This window comes from Anomaloglossus baeobatrachus, chromosome 8 (assembly GCF_048569485.1).
Source record: "Anomaloglossus baeobatrachus isolate aAnoBae1 chromosome 8, aAnoBae1.hap1, whole genome shotgun sequence".
Lineage (NCBI taxonomy): Eukaryota > Metazoa > Chordata > Amphibia > Anura > Aromobatidae > Anomaloglossus > Anomaloglossus baeobatrachus.
In genome coordinates, this window is record NC_134360.1 from 36757419 (window position 1) to 36779594 (window position 22176).

The 22176-nt window shown below is 48.1% G+C and overlaps 1 protein-coding gene across 3 annotated transcripts in view; it reads left to right on the forward strand.

The window, feature by feature from the left end:
* The window catches only part of CIMIP7 (ciliary microtubule inner protein 7), a 45084-nt gene extending 26452 nt beyond the window's left edge, over window positions 1-18632 (forward strand). For 2 of the 3 annotated variants that reach the window (XM_075320722.1, XM_075320724.1), the window contains exons 3-4: window positions 11244-11321; window positions 16294-18632. In XM_075320722.1, the coding sequence (XP_075176837.1) occupies window positions 11244-11321; window positions 16294-16737 (522 nt within the window). In that variant the 3' untranslated portion in view covers window positions 16738-18632. The remainder of the gene's footprint in view (window positions 1-11243; window positions 11322-16293) is intronic. The other variant, XM_075320723.1, reaches the window with a different exon arrangement.
* Window positions 18633-22176: the final 3544 nt, after the last annotated feature.

Consider the following 22176-nt stretch of genomic DNA (forward strand, 5'->3'; position numbering starts at 1 on the left):
GTAAATCGGGAAGAGCCGGATACAGTCCCAGAACTGTCGCATATTATGTATGCGGCAATTCTGGGCGGCTGTTGGCTGATATTGTTAGGGTGGGGGGCTCCCCATAACGTGGAGCTCCCCATCCTGAGAATACCAGCCTTCAGCCGTATGGCTTTATCTGGCTGGTTTTAAAAATGGGGGGAACCGCACGCCGTTTTTTTTAATTATTTAATTATTTATTTCACTACACAGTATAGACACGCCCACCGGCTGCTGTGATTGGGTGCAGTGTGACACCTGTCACTCAGAGTGGGGGCGTGTCTCACTGTAACCAATCATAGGCGCTGGTGGGCGGGGAAAGCAGGGAATACGAAATTGTTTAATGGGCGGCCGGCTTTTTCAAAACAGTAAAAGCCGCCGGAGCAGTGAGAATGCCGTGCAGCGCCGGGGATCGGGGATTGGTGAGTATATGAGAGAGGGCTGCTAACTTCAGTTACTCAGGAGATTAGCGGTCACCGGTGAGTCTTCACTGGTGACCGCTAATCAGGGCGCGACACAGACAGAGCCGCAGCATGACAATGAAGTCGGGTGAAGTTCACCCGAGTTCATTCTGATCGTGCGGCTCTTTCTGTGTCTGCTGTCATCGGCCATTCAGCTCTGCTACACGGCTGTCTGTGTCTGCTGTTAGCGGCCATGTAGCAGAGCTGAATGGCAGATGACATAGTAAAAACGCATCCCACATTACACACGCTTGGCAAGTCAATAAATAAAAAAAAAAAAAAGGTGCCCAATGCATACGTCACAGAACACATGATCTAAAGGATCGCACACAAAATTGACCAATTTAACATAGACTACTAACGCTCGTGTGACAGCAAATGAACGACCAACGTGAAATCTCATAGATCCCGTATGCAACCTGGGCGTGTCACATCGCAAATGCGATTGTACAACTAATTGCAACGTGTAAAGTGGGCTTAAAGCAATAAAACAATTAGGAGCATTGACGTTTTTCTGCGGCTGTACAACACATTTTCTGTGCCCAAGGAAGTAGTTGGCATCACTCCGCTCTCCGTCACCCTCCTTCCTTTAATTAAACAGCATTAAGAGCTGCTCTGTTACAAGAAGCTCCAAATGCGCCGACTTTCCTGGTAATAATGAAAACCGGCTCCTGCAGTTACTCTTCGGACTCCATAATGGAGCAATCTGTCATCATTACTAACTTCTGCCGAAGCTCGGCCTCCGTCTCAGAGGAGCTAAAGAAATCTGTCTGACCTGAATTAAGCATTTGGATCAGATTGAAAAGTCGGGGCGAGGGGTCTGCGGGAAGTGGAAGAAAAATCTAAATTGCTTAAAGTGCAGGTTTAATCCGGTGACCCTATGCCGATATCTAACCCCCTGGAGATGTACCCATTTTTTATATTTAACTTTCATTTTTTCTTCCTCTCTTTTCAAGAGCTATCATTTTTTTTACATTTCTGTCCTCGTAGCCGTACGACACCTTTGTCACGGGTGTATCACGGGTGACAGAGAGTCCTGTGATGTCCGCCTATGGAAGGTCACAGGATTTGGCTGCGCAAACTGCTCCCTGGCCTTCTATTATTTCTGCTAGGTTTTCATCCCTTTCTCCTTAGGACCCTGCGGCGTTCCTCAGCCTTTCTGCAGCTTTTCATCAGCACTTGCCTGGTGACTTTACATACCTTCACTTCCTATTACTCTGTGCTGGTAATAGCTCTAACTTCCTACAGATCCTGAGTGCAAGCAGTCAGCTTGCAATCATCTCTGTACTTTGTTGCATTTTGCAGTCCATCTCCCTGTGTCTACTTTGAAATAAGTGGTTTGTTATTTTCCCTTGTTTGTTATCCTTGTGTGTCCTTTAGCGCCTAGTGGGGTTGACGAAGAGCTCATCCCATCCCCTCCCTACCTATGGCCCAGATCAGGGTCAGCCTAGGGCAAGGTATCCTGCTCGGCGCATAGGTACAAAACCTATCTAAGGCAGTGAGGGAACCCAGGGCTCAGCTGTAGGCTTGGTCACTGGTCCCCATCTACCTCTTCCCTAGACAAAGGGTTTCCCTTTCCTTTCACTTGGTACTTCCCTTTACTTAGGGTGTCAAGCCCAGATAAGGGTCAGCCTAGGGCCAGGTATCCGGCTTGGCGCATAGGTGTGAAACCTATCTTAGGCTATGTGCGCACGTTGCGTAAATACATGCAGTTATGCTGCGCTTTGTAGCGCAGCGTAACTGCATGCGTCCTGCGTCCCCTGCACAGTCTATGGAGATTGTGCAGGGGCCGTGCGCACGTGGCATTTTAGAGCGCAGCGCTTCGGCTTCTGCCGAAGCGCTGCGTTCTAAGAAGTGACATGTCACTTCTTCCGTGCGCTTTGCCGGCAGCTCCTGCTTTGTCTATGGCAGGAGCTGCAGGCAGAGCGCATGGAATCGGCTTTTTTTTTTCACTACGGACATTTCTGCAGCGATTTAAAGCGCACATGTGCTCTTCAGATCGCTGCAGAAAATTCTGCAGTGACTGTACGCAACGTGCGCACATAGCCTAAGGCAGTGAGGGAACCCAGGGACCAGTGGTGGTCAGGGGTTACCATCTATCTGTGGCGCCCCTGAGGCTTCCGTCACCACAGGACATTGCACCCCACCCAGCGGTGTGATGCCCCATTCTGGGTGAGGAAAGGAGTGAATACTGGTCCCCTGGTAAATCTACACAACACCCATTGTTAGGTACACACTGGGACCAGGGACAGTGGCAGTAACCCTCCCATGCTGCATGCTGGGAGGGGCCGTAAGACCCATCCCTGCTCCTATAGGGTACAGCTTAGCAACTGGTGAGGTGGGAGGAGCCATCAGAGAGCAGACAGAGAAAGGAAGGTCAAGTTTGAGTAGTCTGAGAGAGAGTGGGGAAGGAGGAGGAGGAGGTCTGCAGGAGGCAGACGAGAAGGAGAGAAGGAAAGACAGCTCTAGTCAGTCAGGAGCTAAGGAAAGAAAGAGACGCTTCCTGGTGAAGATCCTGGGACTCAGAGGGTCCAGGTGACACCAAGCAGAGAAAAGAAGGGATCCCAGGGCCACGGATAGCTGGTGAGCTGTGGTGGCCTGTTCCACAGGAACATCAGTGGAGGGATCAAGCTGCAACAGGGGACGGTCCCTAGAAACCGGAGGAGTGCAAAATCATCTCCAAACAGTAAAAACCGAGGCCCAGGGAAAGTTGTAAACTCCCCGGGCCACAGCCCACATCAGAACCTTTGGAAAGGGGACAATCAACCGACAGGTGACCCCCCAGCCTGGAGGCTGTAGTGGAGGCCGAGCAGGTTCATCCTAAAAGAGCTAGGCTTAGGAGGACAGCTGAAGACAGAGACACCTTAGAGAGAAGGGTACCGGTTTTCACTCCAGGAATCACCCAGAAACGGCGGAGGTCCCTGACAGTGGGTTCTAGTCGTCTGAGGGCACCAGTGTGCGCATACCAGGATGTGTGAGTAAACAACTTGAAACTGCACCCTTGGCGTTGCCTCTGTTATTCCGTCTGCTTAGACTTCCACTACACCATAAACTCTCACGAGCACCAACTGTGCCCCGGGGCACCGCTCCACCTGTGGGGAGCAGTACCACCATTGCTGCCACTTCATCACCCCGGAGGCCTTACACAGCAGCGGCGGCTTTATAGCCGCATACCACAGGTGGCGTCACGAACACAAACTTTATTCAAACCCCAATTCATCAGCCATATTTTAACTGACACCCACCAGGGCCACGGAGTCGGGCCCCGCCACCACTGACGACCCCCAGACTAGTCCGGCCCGGCACCGGGTGTCCCATAGCCCTGGGGTGGGCGAGTCAACTTTGGCGTCACGAACAGGATTTCGTGCCCGGTCCCACCGGGTACTGTGCGCCTGAAGAACCGTGTGACAAAACTGCGCTTAAAAGACTGTGTTTTACTGTGGAAACCACCGCCATTAGCGCTGCTGAGAGCGGGAAGAAGGGGGGCGTGCCTGAAGAAAGGGCGCGAAGAGAAGCCCCTCCCCCTTGGTCTTGTCCAAGAAGAGCGCGAAGCTGAGACCGTGTCTGCTATGCAGAGCAGAGAAGGCAAAATGGCGCGCTAGGAAAGTATCTGCCTGGCAGTTAATGCTGTCTGGAGGAAGAGAGAAAATGGCTCCTGTAAGTGGAGGCCAGGAGGAGCTCACCTGGATCAGGCCTGTGACCGCCGCTGAGCTGGAGGCTGAGGTCGGGAGGATGACTGATGGGATGAAGGAGCAGAGCGGACGGGAGACAGCCGTGTGGGGGAAGGAGATGGTGCTGGCCATGAGGAGTCTGCAGATGTCAGTGCAGCGAGGCCTGTGTGGAGGTGCCGCCCACGACCATCCGGAGCCCACACCAGCGATGGCGATTCTGCTGCAGAACATCTCCAGCCTAGACCTGGGTGAGTCCTATACTGCCCCTGCCCGATCGGGTGTGCTGACCCCGCCGGCGTTACTACCAGAGGCCGCTGCGATCCCCGCCGCGATCCCGAGTGCGATCCCTGCTGCGATCCCCAGTGCGAACCCGAATGCGATCCCTGCTGTGATCCCGACTGGGGTCTCTGCTGCGATGCCCATTGAAGTCTCTGCTGCGATGCCCATTGAGGTCCATGCTGCGACCCTGACTGAAGTCCCTGCTGAAACGTCCAGCGCAGAAACACTCTATCCGGCCAGATCAGACCAGGCCGCAATGCCGTCTATCCCAGCAACTGTTGTGGCTAAAGAGCAGGCCTCTGAACATCCAGAGGAGGACGTAGCTCCGATACCATCACCCCGCAGCAGCCCCACAATAGCTGGAGAACAGGACCAAGGGACCCAGACCAACCTGGCTGCAGCTTCCATGTCACCGGGAGCTGAGCCAGAAGAGGACCTCTGCAAGTAAAAAGAAGAGATGAAGATGAAGCTGAACTGTACATAGCCCCTGTCTGCCCCTCATTCTTTGTGAAGACGTCCCTTTTGTGCTGCCCTAATGTGCTTTTTGAAGATGACACCCTACCCTGCCTTACTGCCCCTTGTGCTTTTTGAAGAAGTCACCCCCTTTGTTTATGTGTTACCGGGCCACTGGACTGGAATGTGGTCCCCGGTGAATGTGAATGTAATGTGTCCTTTGTAACCAGGCCACTGGACTTAGTGGCTGGTTTTGTCCTTGCCCTCTTAGTTTAAAAGTCGAACGAACTGCCAGGCTACTGGACTTGTTGTAGCCAAGATGTAAATAGTTGCACCTGTTGTGCCCCCTACCAGAATTATGGGGGAAGTGCCCAAACCGTGCAATGGACTGGAAGTGCACATATAGAGTTTCTTTGTAAGAAAGTTTTGCAACGTTCAAGTATCTGTGCCTCCCATAAAGGGAAGAAAAGTTTTATTGTTTTGTGTTATGCATAACAAAAATGTTTTTGCAGTTTCTTGCCACATTTCTTGTTGTTTTTCAGCCCGAGGACGTGCTGGGATTCGCTGTGGGGGAGTGTGGCGCCCCTGAGGCTTCCGTCGCCACAGGACATTGCACCCCACCCAGCGGTGTGATGCCCCATTCTGGGTGAGGAAAGGAGTGAACACCGGTCCGCTGGTAAATCTACACAACACCCATTGTTAGGTACACACTGGGACCAGGGACAGTGGCAGTAACCCTCCCATGCTGCATGCTGGGAGGGGCCGTAAGACCCATCCCTGCTCCTATAGGGTACAGCTTAGCAACTGGGGAGGTGGGAGGAGCCATCAGAGAGCAGACAGAGAAAGGAAGGTCAAGTTTGAGTAGTCTGAGAGAGAGTGGGGAAGGAGGAGGAGGAGGTCTGCAGGAGGCAGACGAGAAGGAGAGAAGGAAAGACAGCTCTAGTCAGTCAGGAGCTAAGGAAAGAAAGAGACGCTTCCTGGTGAAGATCCTGGGACTCAGAGGGTCCAGGTGACACCAAGCAGAGAAAAGAAGGGATTCCAGGGCCACGGATAGCTGGTGAGCTGTGGTGGCCTGTTCCACAGGAACATCGGTGGAGGGATCAAGCTGCAACAGGGGACGGTCCCTAGAAACCGGAGGAGTGCAAAATCATCTCCAAACAGTAAAAACCGAGGCCCAGGGAAAGTTGTAAACTCCCCGGGCCACATCCCACAGCAGAACCTTTGGAAAGGGGACAATCAACCGACAGGTGACCCCCCCAGCCTGGAGGCTGTAGTGGAGGCTGAGCAGGTTCATCCTAAAAGAGCTAGGCTTAGGAGGACAGCTGAAGACAGAGACACCTTAGAGAGAAGGGTACCGGTTTTCACTCCAGGAATCACCCAGAAACGGCGGAGGTCCCTGACAGTGGGTTCCAGTCGTCTGAGGGCACCAGTGTGCGCATACCAGGATGTGTGAGTAAACAACTTGAAACTGCACCCTTGGTGTTGCCTCTGTTATTCCGTCTGCTTAGACTTCCACTACACCATAGACTCTCACGAGCACCAACTGTGCCCCGGGGCACCGCTCCACCTGTGGGGAGCAGTACCACCATTGCTGCCATATCATCACCCCGGAGGCCTCATACAGCAGCGGCGGCTTTATAGCCGCATACCACAGGTGGCGTCACGAACACAAACTTTATTCAAACCCCAATTCATCAGCCATATTTTAACTGACACCCACCAGGGCCACGGAGTCGGGCCCCGCCACCACTGACGACCCCCGGACTAGTCCGGCCCGGCACCGGGTGTCCCATAGCCCTGGGGTGGGCGAGTCATATCCCTTCCCTAGACACAGGGTTTCCTTTCCTTATCACCATTTACTTGGTACTTCCCTGTACCTAGCGTGATAATAAACTTGTTTTTTGCAGAACGAGTTGTAGTTAATTTTACCATAAAACATACTGAAAAGTTGGGGAAAATCCAAGGGGGATGATATGGTAAAAAATAAAAGCAATTCCAACACTACTTTTTGGTGTTTAAATGGTTTATCTGTTGCTGTAACTTTACCTATGTTCTAGAAGTTACCGTAGTACAATTACAGTGATTCTGTCGCGGGCGGGGAGGGGACGCTGCGCTCACCCACTGCTCGGGTCCGGCTGCTGCTGCTCGGTGGTGGCTCGAGCGGTGGGCCGGATCCCGGGGACTCGAGCGGCGCTCCTCGCCCGTGAGTGAAAAGGGGGTTTGGTTGTGGGGATTTATTGTCCGTGACGCCACCCGCGGTTGTGGTGAGGTTGTGACACCACCGCTGCTCTGGACGGGGATCCCGGGAGCGATGACAGGGAGCAGCTTAGATGTTGTTCTTCCCCTCCGTGGGTAGGGGGATTGGTTGTCCCGGGGCCCGGTGAGGGAGGGATGGCAGGCGGGCTACGGGGCCTGGTGAGGTTCAGGGTCGCGGGGGCAGCGCTGTGCCGCACGGCACGGTGGTACTCACTCAGCCAATGATGAACACAGAGTCTCCGGTAAAACAAACGGCTGGATGGACAGGTCCCACAGACGGCTGCAGTTGTTCTTCTCCCGGTAGGTTGGTGGTGACTGCCTTTCCCTGCACCTGTGTTGTGTTCGCGGGTCTGGTGGCTCCCCACCGGTAACCCGCTCCCCAGCTTGGATGGATGCTGAGGGAGCCCCCTTTGCCCGCAGGCTCTGGCCCTGGGAACTGTAGCCTTGGCGGTGACTGTGTTTCCCTTCACGGTTTGAGCTGTTGCCTTCAATCGGGTCTTGACTGCTGGGAAACCCCGGAGGTTCCGTTCGCTAATGGATTTGACCGGTTTTACGGCGACTCCTAGCCTGGTCGGGGTCCGTAGGCCCTGCCGAATGGTGCTGGCTTCTTTTCGCTCCCCAATCCGGTACCGGCAGGCCACCGCCCGTCCCCGGTCCTTACGGTTCACTCCAATCGGCCTCTCCTGCAGACGGTCACCACCGTCTGCCAACCTTGCTGTATGTGCCCGGGCCACGCACCCGGACACGGTCAGTCTCCTCTACTACCACTTCACTCTCTAACTCCAGAACTGATCTGACTCCTTTTTCCCGCCTCCAGGACCGTGAACTCCTCGGTGGGCGGGGCCAACTGTCTGGCCCACCCCCTGGTGTGGACATCAGCCCCTGGAGGGAGGCAACAAGGATTTGTGTTTTGACCTTGGTGTGCCTAGCCGGGGTGTGGGGTGTGTTGTTGCAGTACCTGTGACGTCCTGGCTTGTCCACGGCGCCACAATTCCAATTTTATATAGTTTTATATTACGATTTACAAATAAATTAATTAAAAAAAAAAAGTGGGTTGTGTGGCCATATTCTGAGAGCCATAACATGTTTGACAAGACAAACTGACCTGCGATCGGGTTGTAGCACCCAGGGATATGGGGTACTCAGTTCCGGGCAGTGTCTACTGGGAATGTCACGGTGGTGGCCGTTACCCAGTTCCGTGCCCTGGGCCCTTTTTGTAATGGGGATATTTACAGGGGATTTATGAATAAAGTTATTAGTGACGCCACTTGCGGTGTTGCAGGTAAGTGTAGGGAGCCGCCGCTGCAGGTTTTGCTGGGGCTGATGGAATGTGCAGCTATGATGACTTGAGCCCTCCGCAAGTAGGGTATTGCACCAGCGGGTGTATGGTGCGGTGGACGTCGGAAGAAGGAGTCCAGACAGGTATTCAGTGCAACTGGTTTACTCACTTTTTGGGTGTTAACTGGTTGCCCGAGGCCGGCTGGTTTCATCTCCAGGTCCCCTTCGTCCCAATGCCAGTCTGGTTCTCTGGTACCTTCTTCCCCTGCACCTGTCTCTGGTAAGTGGGTCCCCGTGGTATGGAACACTGGGGGTCCCCGGTCTGTAGTTTGTCCACCTCTGTCCGCCTGACGGTAGCATGAACTCTGTGGGGTTGGAGTCTCTGGTCCTGTCCCCGGTTCTCCCTTTGCTACTGAGTCTTCGGATTCTTTAGCATCAGCAAGGTCCTTGATGGTCCCCTTGCTGTGCAGATGTTAACAGGTCGGCTTGAAGCTCTTTCCTGTCCTAGGGTCCTGTACCCCGTCAATGCGCAGTTCCGGGAGTACTCCACTGTACTCCACTGGCAACTACATCTCCTGGGTACCAGGTCACCGTTAACCCAAGTCAGGATGCTCCTCAGTCACACCTTCCACCTTCACTCGACTTAGACTGACTTCTGACTACTCTCCACAGTCTGCCCCTCCCACCTGGTCAACTAATGGACTGGATTGGCTCCACCTTTAGGCGGCCATCCATTGGTCCCACCCTAGCTGGGTACCATTGTATGGGGGATTGTTGGGGTAAACTGGGATTACCTGGATTCTTGGTGTTACCGGCACTGGGGTTCTGGGTCCCTAAGGGGGTATGCCCTGCATCCTTGTGGGTATGCAGAACCTTGTAGCACCCTGATGGTCTCAGGGGTGCTACAACATCAACCAGGAAAATAGGGGGCTGGGACGTGGAATGGGCACCAACACCCATAATCAACTGTTTGAACGCCGCTGTCACAACTGACTATGGCATCTAAGGGGGTTAAACTGCTGTGAATGGAGCTGAATTGCGCTAGTCATCTGATATACTCGCCATTTACCATTGCTCCCAATATATAATTGGCCAGCCTCCGTGTGTGTCCACCTCTTAATTTATTGTCTACGGAAGTTGTGGTCATGCTCCGTGCACACTCCCAAACACGAAGTAGTGGTCATACATACACAATACCACTCCATTCATATGTGAGATGTGTGAATCCCATTTTTTTGGATCATTGGGGGTCCCTGTACTTAGACCACCATTGATCATACACTTTTCACCTTGTGATAAATATTAATTGGGAGATAACACTACCAAAAATCTAATGTCTACACGAGCCAGCCAACAGTTGAAGCAAAGATCATCTGACATTTTGGATTTTTACCTGTTCAATTACTGCATGCACCACTCATACTGGGGCCCCGTTCTAAACCCAGATGCAGCAGTGGGACTTGCATCTATCGGACATTTATGGCACGTGCCGTTGTTATGCCATAAATGTCCCTGTAACGCCTGCCTGGATCCACAGACTCAGACGGGCTGTAATGGACAGACTAGAGGGAAACCACTCACCAAGCAAGACCCCCAGAACCCTGAAACCCTTAACCCCTATAAAGGGATTTGGAATTACACAGGGCCCTGAAGATCACTACCTGTGGAAGGCTGCAGTCCGAGAGAGTAGTAGTCAGGCAGGGTCAAACCAGGAATTGCGGAACAGGGACAGAATCGGCAGCCAAGGACGTAATCAGAAACAAGCAGAGGTCAAAACCAGATCGGGCAGCGAGGTACAAAAACAGCAGGCAGGAGGATAGTCAGGTAACAAGCGGTAATCAGCACACGAAATCACAGAACAGGACGAAACAGGAGCCAGAATTTTCAGAACTATCTCTGGCAGTGGTCAGCAGACAGGAGGGGCATTAAAAAGGGTGTGGTGTCTTCCCATTGGCTGTAGCTGAATGATGGTACTTCAGCTGGGAGACACCCGCCACCTACAGTCAGCCAGTGGCACTGCAGATCCCCAGGAAACACAGACCAGTGGATGATCGGAGCCTGCGCCCACCGGTGCCGCTGGCATCGACTCCTCTCCCATCACCAGCACCATCCACGGCAGGAACACGGCGTCACCTGGCGATCGGAGTAGAAGTCGATGGAGCGGACTCCGGTGGTGACGTAACAGTCCCAGACAGAAAGTTGAAGATCTTTCCTGTTTATATAGTGACACTACTTTCAGTCACCACTGGAGGGAACTAAAGAGCTTACTGCATACAACTTTCCCATTCAACTCAATGATAAAATAGTCTGCAGTCAGCTCCCCCTAGTGGTGGCTGAAAAATTAATCTCTGAAAGTTTCGGGACACTGTATGTAAGAAAAACAAATCTCAGACCGATATAAAGAGTAAATATTGGAATGAAGAACGATAGGAAGATAAATGGAGGACGGTCACTTTACATCTTCAGTAAGTGCAATATAATTTATTGTAGGGAAGAAAATTCCCTCTACGTTGTACGTGAATATATTTAGAATCTTTGGAGATGAATCTCATTCTAGTCTTAATTACTTCTGCATAAATTATGCCCGCTGATAATAACAGTATTACCCTCTGACCCCTCCGAATCTCGGTGGTGGCTGTATGCGGCTCACTAATGTCATTTATATAATGAATGCTTCGGAGGTAATTGCATTTAAGTCATTATCATGCCGAGATGATATTTGGATACTAGTACTGTTTCCAGCTTAATGATATAACCTGCCCGGGATGGTAACCTGACGCCTGATATTTCATTAATCTCCATGTTCGCCCCCTTTTTCTTTCTGTAGGAACAGCCGACAAAACATATATTCTCCAGGCACGACAACCGCCACATATTCCCGAGCTCCGTGTTCTCGTTTGAGAATGTAAGTAGGAAAAATACCTCCATGATTTATATCCTATACGAAGCCACAATACAAAATCTAATATTATCCCCCTATGGAAACAGCATTTTTTCACTTTTGCGCCTTCGTTTTATCCTCCTCTTCTTTCAAGAGCCATACGGTTTTTTTTTTTTCATTGACATAGCCATAAGAGGGCTTTTTTTGGGGGGGTTGGGGGGGCGGCATTATGAGTTGTAGTTAAAAATGGCACCATTCATTTTAGAATAAAATGTCCTAGACAATGAGAAAAGAATTGTAAGTGATGTGGTGAAACAAAAAAAAAACCGCGATGGCGTCATTATTTTTGGGGTTTTGTTTTTCCGGTATTCATTATCGACTTGTCCAAACTGACAATTTTCAGGAGTGCACAGTCTTCCTTCTAATCTCCCCCCCTTGGCAAACAAGAAGGAAGGAGGCAGTGAAGTGGTACACTCCTTAAAGGGGTTTTCAGGTTTAACACAAAAGTCTGCAGTCACTCTATACAGGTACTAACAGCAAGACCAGGCAATACTCATACTTACAGCCACATTCCGACTAGACATGCACTGCCTCTTTCTATTCACTAGTATTGAGAAACATTACGTAAGTCTAGTTGGAATGTGGCCGGGACTATGCATTTTACATACTTGCAGTCATATAACCGCTCCCCAACTCCTGACGCTGGAGAATCCCGACACTGTGTGGAGTGCCCACAAGTCTGCAGTCACTCTATACAGGTTGCTCTGTTAGGTTTCTCTGGTACAAGCAGCGAGACCAGGCGATACTCATACTTACGGCCACATTCCAACTAGACATGCACTGCCTCTGTCTATTCACTATTATTGAACTACAATATGCATGTCTAGTTGGAATGTGGCTGGGACTATGCAGTTTACATACTTGCAGTCACAAAACCGCCCAACCACTCCTGGCGCTGGAGAATCCTGACAGTGTGTGGAGCGCGCACTGTCAGATTCAAGTCTGCAGTCACTCTATACAGGTTGCTCTGTCAGGTTTCTCTCGTACCAGTAGTGTGACCAGGCGATACTCATACTTACGGCCACATTCTGGCTAGACATGCACTGCCTCTCTGTATTCTTTAGTATTGAGCTACACTATGCATGTCTCATTGGAATGTGGCCAGGACTATGCATTTTACATACTTGCAGTCACATAACCGCCCCCCACTCCTGGCACTGGAGAATCCTGACAGCGTGGGGTGCACACTCTCTGAGGATTCAAGTCTGCAGTCACTCTATACAGGTTGCTCTGTCAGGTTTCTCTGGTACCAGCGGTGAGACCAGGCAATACTCATACTTACGGCCACATTCTGACTAGACATGCACTGCTGCTCTCTATTCTCTATTATTGAACTACAATATGCATGTCTAGTTGGAATGTGGCCAGGACTATGCAGTTTACATACTTGCAGTCACATAACCGACTCCCAATCATGGCACCAGAGAATCCTGATAGAGTGGGACGCTTGCACTGTGAGGATTCAAGTCTGCAGTCACTCTATACAGGTTGCACTGTCAGGTTTCTGTGGTACAAGCAGCGAGACTAGGTGATACTCATACAGCCACATTCTGACTAGACATGCACTGCTGCTCTCTATTCTCTATTATTGAGCTACAATATGCACGTCTAGTTGGAATGTGGCTGGGACTATGCATTTTACATACTTGCAGTCACATAACCTTCCCCACTCCTGGCGCTGGAGAATCCAGACAGCATGTAGTGCACACTCTGTGAGCATTCAAGTCTGCAGTTACTCTATACAAGTTGCACTGTCAGGTTTCTCTGGTACCAGTAGCGAGACCAGGCGATACTCCTATTTACGGCCACATTCTGACTAGACATGTACTGCATCTCTCTATTCACTAGTATTGAGCTACAATACACATGTCTAGTTGGCATGTGGCCAGGACTATATATTTTACATACTTGAAGTCACATAAACCTACCCTAATCCTTGCACTGGAGAATCCTGACAGCGTGTGGTGCACACAGTATGAGGATTCAAGTCTGCAGTCACTCTATACAGGTTGCACTGTAAGATTTCTCTGGTACCAGCAGCGAGACCAGGCGATACTCATACTTACGGCCACACTCCAACTAGACATGCACTGTCTCTCTCTATTCAGTATTATTGAACTACAATATGCATGTCTAGTTGGAATGTGGCCAGGACTATGCATTTTACATACTTGCAGTCACATAACCGCCCCCCTCTTCTGACACTGGAGAATCCTGACAGCGTGGGGTGCACACTCTATGAGGATTCCAGTCTGCAGTCACTCTATATAGGTTGCGCTGTCAGGTTTCTCTGGTACCAGCAGCAAGACTAGGCAATACTCATACTTACAGGCACATTTCAAGTAGACGTGCATTACGTCTCTCTATTCACTAGTATTGAGCTACAATACACACGTCTAGTTGTAATGTGGCCGGGACTATGCATTTGACATACTTGCAGTCTTATTACCGCCCCCACTCCTGGCACCAGAGAATCCTGACAGCGTGTGGTGCTCGCATTGTGAGGATTCAAATATGCAGTCACTCTATACAGGTTGCGCTGTCAGGTTTCTCTGGTACCAGCGGCGATACTCATACTTACGGCCACATTCCGACTAGACATGCACTGCCTCTCTGTATTCATTAGTATTGAGCTAGACTAATCACATCTAGTTGGAATGTGGCCGGGACTATGCATTTTACATACTTGCAGTCACATAACCGCCTCCCACTCCTGGCACCGGAGAATCCTGACAGCGTGTGGTGCGCGCACTGTGAGGATTATGGTCTGCAGTCGCATAAAGTGACTACAAACCCCTTGTACACATTAATATCTTTGTGAGTTATGATAAAGATTCATAAAGAGGCGAAACACATCAACTTCCACCACTAACTGTATGGATTGAAGAAAAATAAAAGCAGTTTTATGTTCTAGGAAGATCCAGCAATGTGCTTCTTCGGCTTTGCTGTCTTTCTGTAGGACACATCATGCCCATTTATTCCAATAGCAACTGTGTAATGCTTTATTCATCCTATGGGGGCGCCGCAGGGATATTGAACACTTTCTACCAGATTCTACCCACAGATCATAACTGATCTCTGGAGATCCTAGCAGCGAGACTATATGTGATCAGATTATCATTGAGGACTTTACTATCAACACAGAGAACAACCCCTTTAAATTAAGAGGCATACAGGCCATAGGATGCATTTTTAGAGGGATATGGAGGCAGCGGGATCAGCATCCTGTGGGGTTTTCAAGATTGTATTAAGAATCTCTATTTTTTTCCAAAAACGGCACCACTCTACGACATGAAGCACCCCTTATTTTATAATACTCCGACAACCCCTTTAATAAATGAACTGGTTGAAAAAAAACCTTCAAAATTAGGATTAATTACGGCAGCCATAGTCCTGAAGGTTAATTGCCAACCTTCCTTGGCGCACAATGATTAGTCTTTCCGCAGAAGAGTGACTACCGGGCTGCGCAGCATATGTGCAGGTTTCTGAATGCGTTCACTTACCGTTAGTTCTCCCTGGTGTCACCTAATTAGGCTTGTGTGTTTGAATTCTAAATTGGGCATTTAATTTTCGGGAACGAAACAGCAATTCTCACCTCTAGAGACTCCCTACCCAGTAATGACGGTGCCCGTGCCAGTCTCACTAAGTACATATTTTTATGACTTTTCACTCCACGGATCGGAGAACAAAGTCCGCACGGTGACAGAGCGGCCAATTACCTTTATATTCCCGGCGATCGTGCCGCCATTTATTCCGCAATAGACGTTAAAAACTGTTCAACTCCAAACTGTTCACAATACGCAAAGCAACGAAGACGGAAGAAAAAAAAATACCGCTGAGAGATGGAAATATACAGACAGTGATTAAGGAGCGGCTCGGGGATTTCGCTCATCTTCTGCGCGGCTTTATTTCTCATACGCCTTGACGAAAGATCAAATTATGGATGTGAATTAGGAAGCTGCCTTCACACATGATGGTGGCTGGGTTTTACTCCCATTTTTCCAAATTCATGGCACCTTATAGATAATTGCACCAAGTGCGAAGATTACATTCAGTAATTTTTTATTAAAACTAAGGGGTATCAACACTTTTGCAACCATTTTCTATTGCTATAATGCATCCAAAATGATCAAATGATTTGAAGCAACAACCAATTAGATCATATTTTTCACAGCAGCAGAAGGCAAATGTGTTGATCTTGCAGGAGGCAGTGACCTCTCCTGTCCTCTGCTTATGGATGTTAGGCCTTGGTTCCACTTGCGCATAGCTTCTGATGCGAGAGGATTGGAAGCGATATGCTAATGACCCTCTGCTGTGAGCGTTAGCCGAAGGTCATGTGATTGTGATCCCATCTAGTTATTGGATCACAGCGGCGGAGGAGAGGGGGAGGGACCACTTTCTCCCCATCTCCTTCGCTGCCTGTCTCTGCGTACATCGCACTGCAGTCGGATGACATGCGAGTGCAGTTCGATGTTTCACGTGCTCCCATAGACTTGTATGGGGGGGGGGTGAGCCGAGACTCGCTGCCAAATGCAGCATGCTGCTATAGATTTCTCATGCCGACATGGCACAAGAAATCAATCGCAGATGGACACTGCCCCACAGTTTTGCACTGGTGACTCGCAGTCTGATGTTTTATTGGATTGCGTTCGTCTGTGCAAAACGCAAGTGGCCATAGGGAAAAAGCTCAGTTTAATGGAGAAGGCTAAAATTCGAGCACAAAGAGTTACCCAGTAAAAGCAGCAGAACAGAGGATTTTTAGGATATGAGTGTGTTGATTTTGATGGAGGCAGTGACCTATTATTTCACATTAGTACATTCGTGAGGAGAATAAAGAATAATGACACTGGATTTAGGTCGTTCCTCTATAATTCGGAATCTCATAAAATCTTTTTACAAGAAATTGACTTACAAAACTATTTTGTTTTTCTTTAAGGGATTGGGGAAGAAAAAGCTTCTGAAGTATAGAGAGTCCTATAACTTTACCCATTGGACCCCCCTGGATGCAGAACTGAAGAGGCAGAGACCACTCATCAGCACTTACCAAACCGACTTCTGGAGGAAGGATGGTGAGACGGGGAAGGTAGTCCCTCAGATTTTGGTTCCCAGGGTGTCCCGGGCAACTTCAGCTTCATGTTCGGGGTTGACAACGACCTATAGACACATGTTGAGAAGCTGCGGTGATCTACAGGCCTCACAGAACTCCATCACAACGGACATTACCCTGATTTCTAATAAGACCAGAGCGGGGACAAGCGGAGTATCGCTGCTGAGAGCCATGTCCGCTCCTTATAAGCGTCTGACCGTGTCTGACTGTCTCGTATGGCACAGTCCAGACAACGTAAAAACAGAAAGTGCCCAATCCACTGATCCGTCCTAGTAATGTATATCCATCTGCGAGATCCTTGCCAGATCCATCTTTTTATTTAATCCAGTCAAAAATTGAGATTTTTAAATTCCTGAAGAAGAATTAGGCAAAATATTAGCTTTGAAATGAGAGATGAGAGGATCTGACATAATTCGAATTCACCAAATTTTGTAGATTTTTCTGGGAAATTTAATTTCCGGGTAAGTTATTCTCCACTAATTGAATGTTAAGTATTATGGCCTGGGGTCTCTCCAGATCCCAGACCATAATGGACATAAGATCTAAAAAAAAAAAACAACAACAAAGAATGAATACCTCAAAACTCACCTGTTCACGCGCTCAACTGCTTGATACTCACCATCAAGTCCTCAGAACCATCTCTTCTTTGCTCATCGTGAGCCGCATCTCCCGACCTGCTCACTCTGGGCCCTGACATCCGGCTGCAAACAGGCTTTGGACACAGTGACCTCTTAGGTCTGATCGCATTTGGGTGTCCCGGCCCAGAGTCGACAGGTCGGGAGGTGCAGCTCATGACAGGACAGAGCTACAACAGAAGAAAGAAGAGACAGTGAGTAGCGCTGTACACCATCCAGTTCTCTTCTATCTGCTGTTGTATCTTCGACCTGTTTACTCTGGACTAGGACTTCCGGATGCGACCCGGCTTTGGACACAGTGATCTCTGAGGCCTGATCGCAGGTGGGTGTCCCAACCCAGAGTGAAACAGGCCGGAGCTACGACAGAAGAAAAAAGAGACCCTGAGAAGAAAACAGCAGGCAGTGAGTAGCGCTGACCACCATACAGTCCTCTTCTTTCTGCTGTTGTATCTTCAACCTGTTTACTTTGGGACGTGAATTCCAAGTGTGACCTGGCTTTGGACACAGTGACCTCTGAGGTCTGTTCGCAGATAGGAGTCCAGACCCAGAGTGAACAGGATGGAGCTACGACAGAAGAAAGAAGAGAAGAAGACTGCAGGCATTGACTAGCTCTGCACACCATCCAGTCCTCTTCTATCTGTTGTTGTTCACTCTGGGCTGGGACTTTCGGGTGCGATCCGGCTTTGGACACAGTCACCTCTGAGGCCTGATCGTAGGTGGGTGTCCCGGCCCAGCGTGAGCAGGCAAGAGCTATGATAGAAAAAAGAAGCTACCCTGAGAAGAAGACAAGAGGCAGTGGGTAGCGTTGTACACCATCCAGTCCTCTTCTATCTGCTGTTTTATCTTCGACCTGTTCAGACTAGGACTGGATTTCCTAGAGAAGAGGTGGCTCTGAGGACTGGACAGGGGGCAGTGAGCAGTCGAGGGGACTGTCAGTTGAGCGATGAGGTTAGTATAATTTTTTTTGTTTAACTTTTCAATGGTTGAGCAAAATGGAGGCCAGCATTTTTATTAATCCACGTGAAACAAGTTTACCAAAATCTGTATTCACAAAAATGCGGATTTTTTTAATATATTCAAGTAGAATTATATTGTGCTCTCATAAATGTGCCCATTTTTATTTGGAACCATTGAGCATAAGAAACCCAACCCAAGATGTCCCCATTCTTCTTCCCTGTAGGTAGGGTGAAACCAATTATTGTTACCGATAAGATCCTAGATTCCAGAAGGGCAGCCAAAAATACATCGACAATTTAGAATTTATATCATTTATATTTGGTAAAAAAAATATATATATATAATCATTTTTTTTATTTTTTTTTTTTTAAAAGTCATAATAGACAAAGTCAGAATTATGAAGGTATTTACCCATCAAAGACATTTATGCCATTTGTGTTGTTGATCCACTTACCGGGACCTCCACCCATCCCCATCACAGGATCCCTTCGGTCACCTTTTTACCTCTTACAGTGTATGGTACAGGTACCCCACCGTCATATTTAATCAATATGTAATAAATATATACGAAGAGAAGATTCTTAACCTTCTTTTTATTAGATTTTAATAACAAAAACATATAATTAATAATCATATAATACATACATTATGATTATGTTAAACTACAAAATTACAGATAATGTATCTCCTCGAATCCCAAGAAGAGAATATTCTTGTAGGGATTTACGCCTGATTTTTAATTGAAGCTCCACACATAAAATCCAGGATATTTGTGTTACGTCTTATTCATTTTTTGCCGTCTTCATTTCTTTTATACATCTTTCTGCATTGATAAAAAAAATCTGTAATTTTCATTTAGTATGTACACGTATATTATATATATATATATATATATATATATATATATATATATATATATATGTTTATATATCATACATTCATTATAATGTAAATTTCTTTATTTTTATATTTTGTAATTGTGAGGTAAATCCGGAGATATGACGATAAATCATGATATTCAAGTTATGTCAGGAAGCCCTCTCCTGGTGTCACCCCCCCCTTTCCTTCACACAACTCCTTCAATCAGAAAATTTACCACAGGGATAAACGGTTTGTTTAGCAGATAGGTGTCAAAGGAACTGGTCTGTGTTCCACTTACACCTCCATGGCCATCTCCTGTGATATGGAGATTAGATGATGTGGGAACAATGGACACAGGATGACTCCCTGCCGTGACCCTGTGGTAGGGGCTGCTATCTAATTAGCAAGCTTGGAAGTATCCAGACAGAACGACTCCAGTAAAAAATGGTTCATATCTCGCAAGCCATATTTCCGATAAATATGGCAACCATAAAAATGGTGTCTCCGCATGCGGACGATGCTGGCACACCCTTTTTATGGGAGCAGGACCTGGGGAAATACCCCAGGCGTGATATCAGCCAATGGGGAACTAGTAGACAAGTCATGAGTCCTCTCGTTCTGTAGCTAAATTCATAACTGTCACAATGAGAGCGTTGGCGTCTGCCTACGACGCTCCCAGGCCAAGTTATGGCCATATCCCCTGTTGTGGATATTGTCCATAACTCCAGCCAGGGGTGGAGCAGTGCTTCCTCTGAGGTCACTAAGGTAGGAGGGGACCTGGATTTGCCCAGGTTGATAACCCTACTTCGGCCATTTTCCAGTGTTCTTCTGCTCGGGGGCCTGGTTGGGAAAGACCTGTGAGGGAGTTCCTGGAAACCTGGTCTATGGCGCCCCCCTGTGGCCAGACGCACAAGGTAACTGCTGGAACTGTGTATGCCTGTTTGTAACCCATGCTTTGCTTGTAACTGTACTCTGACATATGTATATTCTGTAGATCTCCTATTGTATATATTGTAGTTTCTAGTGTGGCTTTAGGCTGATTAAATTATATAATTAATCTTGGGCTGTTCTGTTATCTCGATCTTGAATCCCACGTCTGTGTGTTCGGCTAATAGTTACCGTGAAGCGGTTGGTGGCAGCGAGTTGTGCCAAGGATTATTGTGGGGAGGCCAGTGAGATTCGGGGAGGTTTTATATATTCCGCCCGCGGAGGTCGGGGGAATATATACCCTACTCTCACCGGGGACCCTTCAATAATCGGCATAAGTAGTATAGCGGCCTCCTTGCTTATTGTCGGGCAATTCCATAATTGGCCTGACTATAAGAGGGGCGCTAGAGAGCGCGTCACGTGCTCTGTCTGTCGGTCGGGAGGTATAAAGGAGGGGTGACCCCCACTTGTTACCCCCCGATTGTGACGTACTGGTAGCCAGCGCGGGGGATTTCTGAGTGACCCCCCCGGTGGTTCGTGACAGTAATCTTTTTATAATGAGTTTATTTTTTAATATAAAATTGTGTACTTACGCTGTTATTATCCTCTAGATCGTACTAAAGCAATTTTAAGTAATAAAAATCATGTTTTTTAAGCTCTTAAAAGTAAGTTTCAATTTTATTTCCGCAGGATGACTTGCATTTGATTTGCTTTTATCCTTTCTGTGACATTCTTGTTTAGCATATTATGGCATGTTTAGGAATAATACAAACTGGTTTTAATTCTGCTTACGTATTTGTGCTTTTAGCTGTAATTAAGTCATTGGACGCTGCTAATTCTTTAAAAATTAAAAGATACAGGCCTCCCATAGGTGTTAGAAGGTTTGTAATCTTTATTTTCCATTCAAAATAAAAAACATTGACACACCCATGAGGAACTGGGATATAACTATGCCCCACCCCCTAGTACCTCATTAAGCATTATTTTGCTTTCTTATAGGTCCTTTACTGGCCAAGAAACACTCTCTTGTGCAAAAGATGACTAGAAAAAAACCTTGCTCATGTCACAATCATATTGGGATAGTGGGGAACCAGGCTTCTAAGCTGTCCCTCAAGATAGGGGACTCTAACCTATTGCTAATCTCAGGAATACTCCTGATGGTGGAGAGGCCTGAGTCTCCTTTCTGGTCCTCCTCCTGATCAGTCCTGATCTGCTTCCCTTTTCCCTCAGGGAAGGACAGGAGTGTGTTAAAACCAGAGATAAAGACAGACAATGAGAAAAACAAACCTCTGTCACACAGCACACACCCAAAAAGCTAAAGACAATAAGAGATTTAGGAGGAAAAACAAGAGCAGGAAGGAAGTATAAAAAATAAGGGTAAATTCCACAACCGCTCCAAGCAATAGGCACAACTTTCACCAGAGAGTCTGGGACACCACATCTCTCAACATACAATAAACTATAGCTGGCATAGGTAGAAGAATTCCACCAGCATAAATAGGAGGGGAGCAGATGTGATAGGTCTCCCCCCAACATGTGATTAAAGGAACAAGCAGACTAGCAGAGATTAACTCTTGCCAGCCTGCCTATGAATCAGCACACAGCAGGTCGATGGCTGAGTCTGCTTGTGTTGATCCCAGACACCAGAGAAACCATCGAGCAGAGTGTCAGAATCTGCAATCTGAACAGAGCCCAACACCGCCATGACAGTCCGCAATGTTTGTGCAGAAATCCTTGTGACAGGTCAGTTATAATCTTCCAAAACTAGTCAATGAGTTCCAAACCTCAGGATGGGGGCCAAAGAGCTCAATTTGCTTGTAAGGGGCCCACATATGACTGAAGATAACAATAGTCCTCTGATGAGAAACTGATTACCGGGCTTCTTGCTTTGCCCCCCATTGATATGCTGTCATCTGTGTGGAGCACAGCAGCAAGTGTTCTGTACCTGTGCAGCGCGTCCCAAAGGAGCAAATAGGCACATTTCTACTTGTAGCCGGTATTTTCAGATCTATTTTTTAGGGAGAGGAAGATGGAGGCCTGATCATGGATTAAGCAAAATTATTTCTTTCTTGTAGAGCGGGGGAGGGAATAGTTTTTTTTCTTTTGCAGTTTTTCTTTTCTCGTCTATTCCAATAAATCCATCAGTGACATTTTGCTCATGTGCATCACAAATACGGCTCACGCAAATAAAGCCATTTGTTATTTCTATCAAGACCGGATCAATTGTAAAAAAATTATATGTTAGATGCCAAGGCTCATCAGGTGCAAAACACGCGGGAAGCCGGTCACCACGAGGGGCCTATTGTGCATCACAAACGGGAAACTGAAAAGC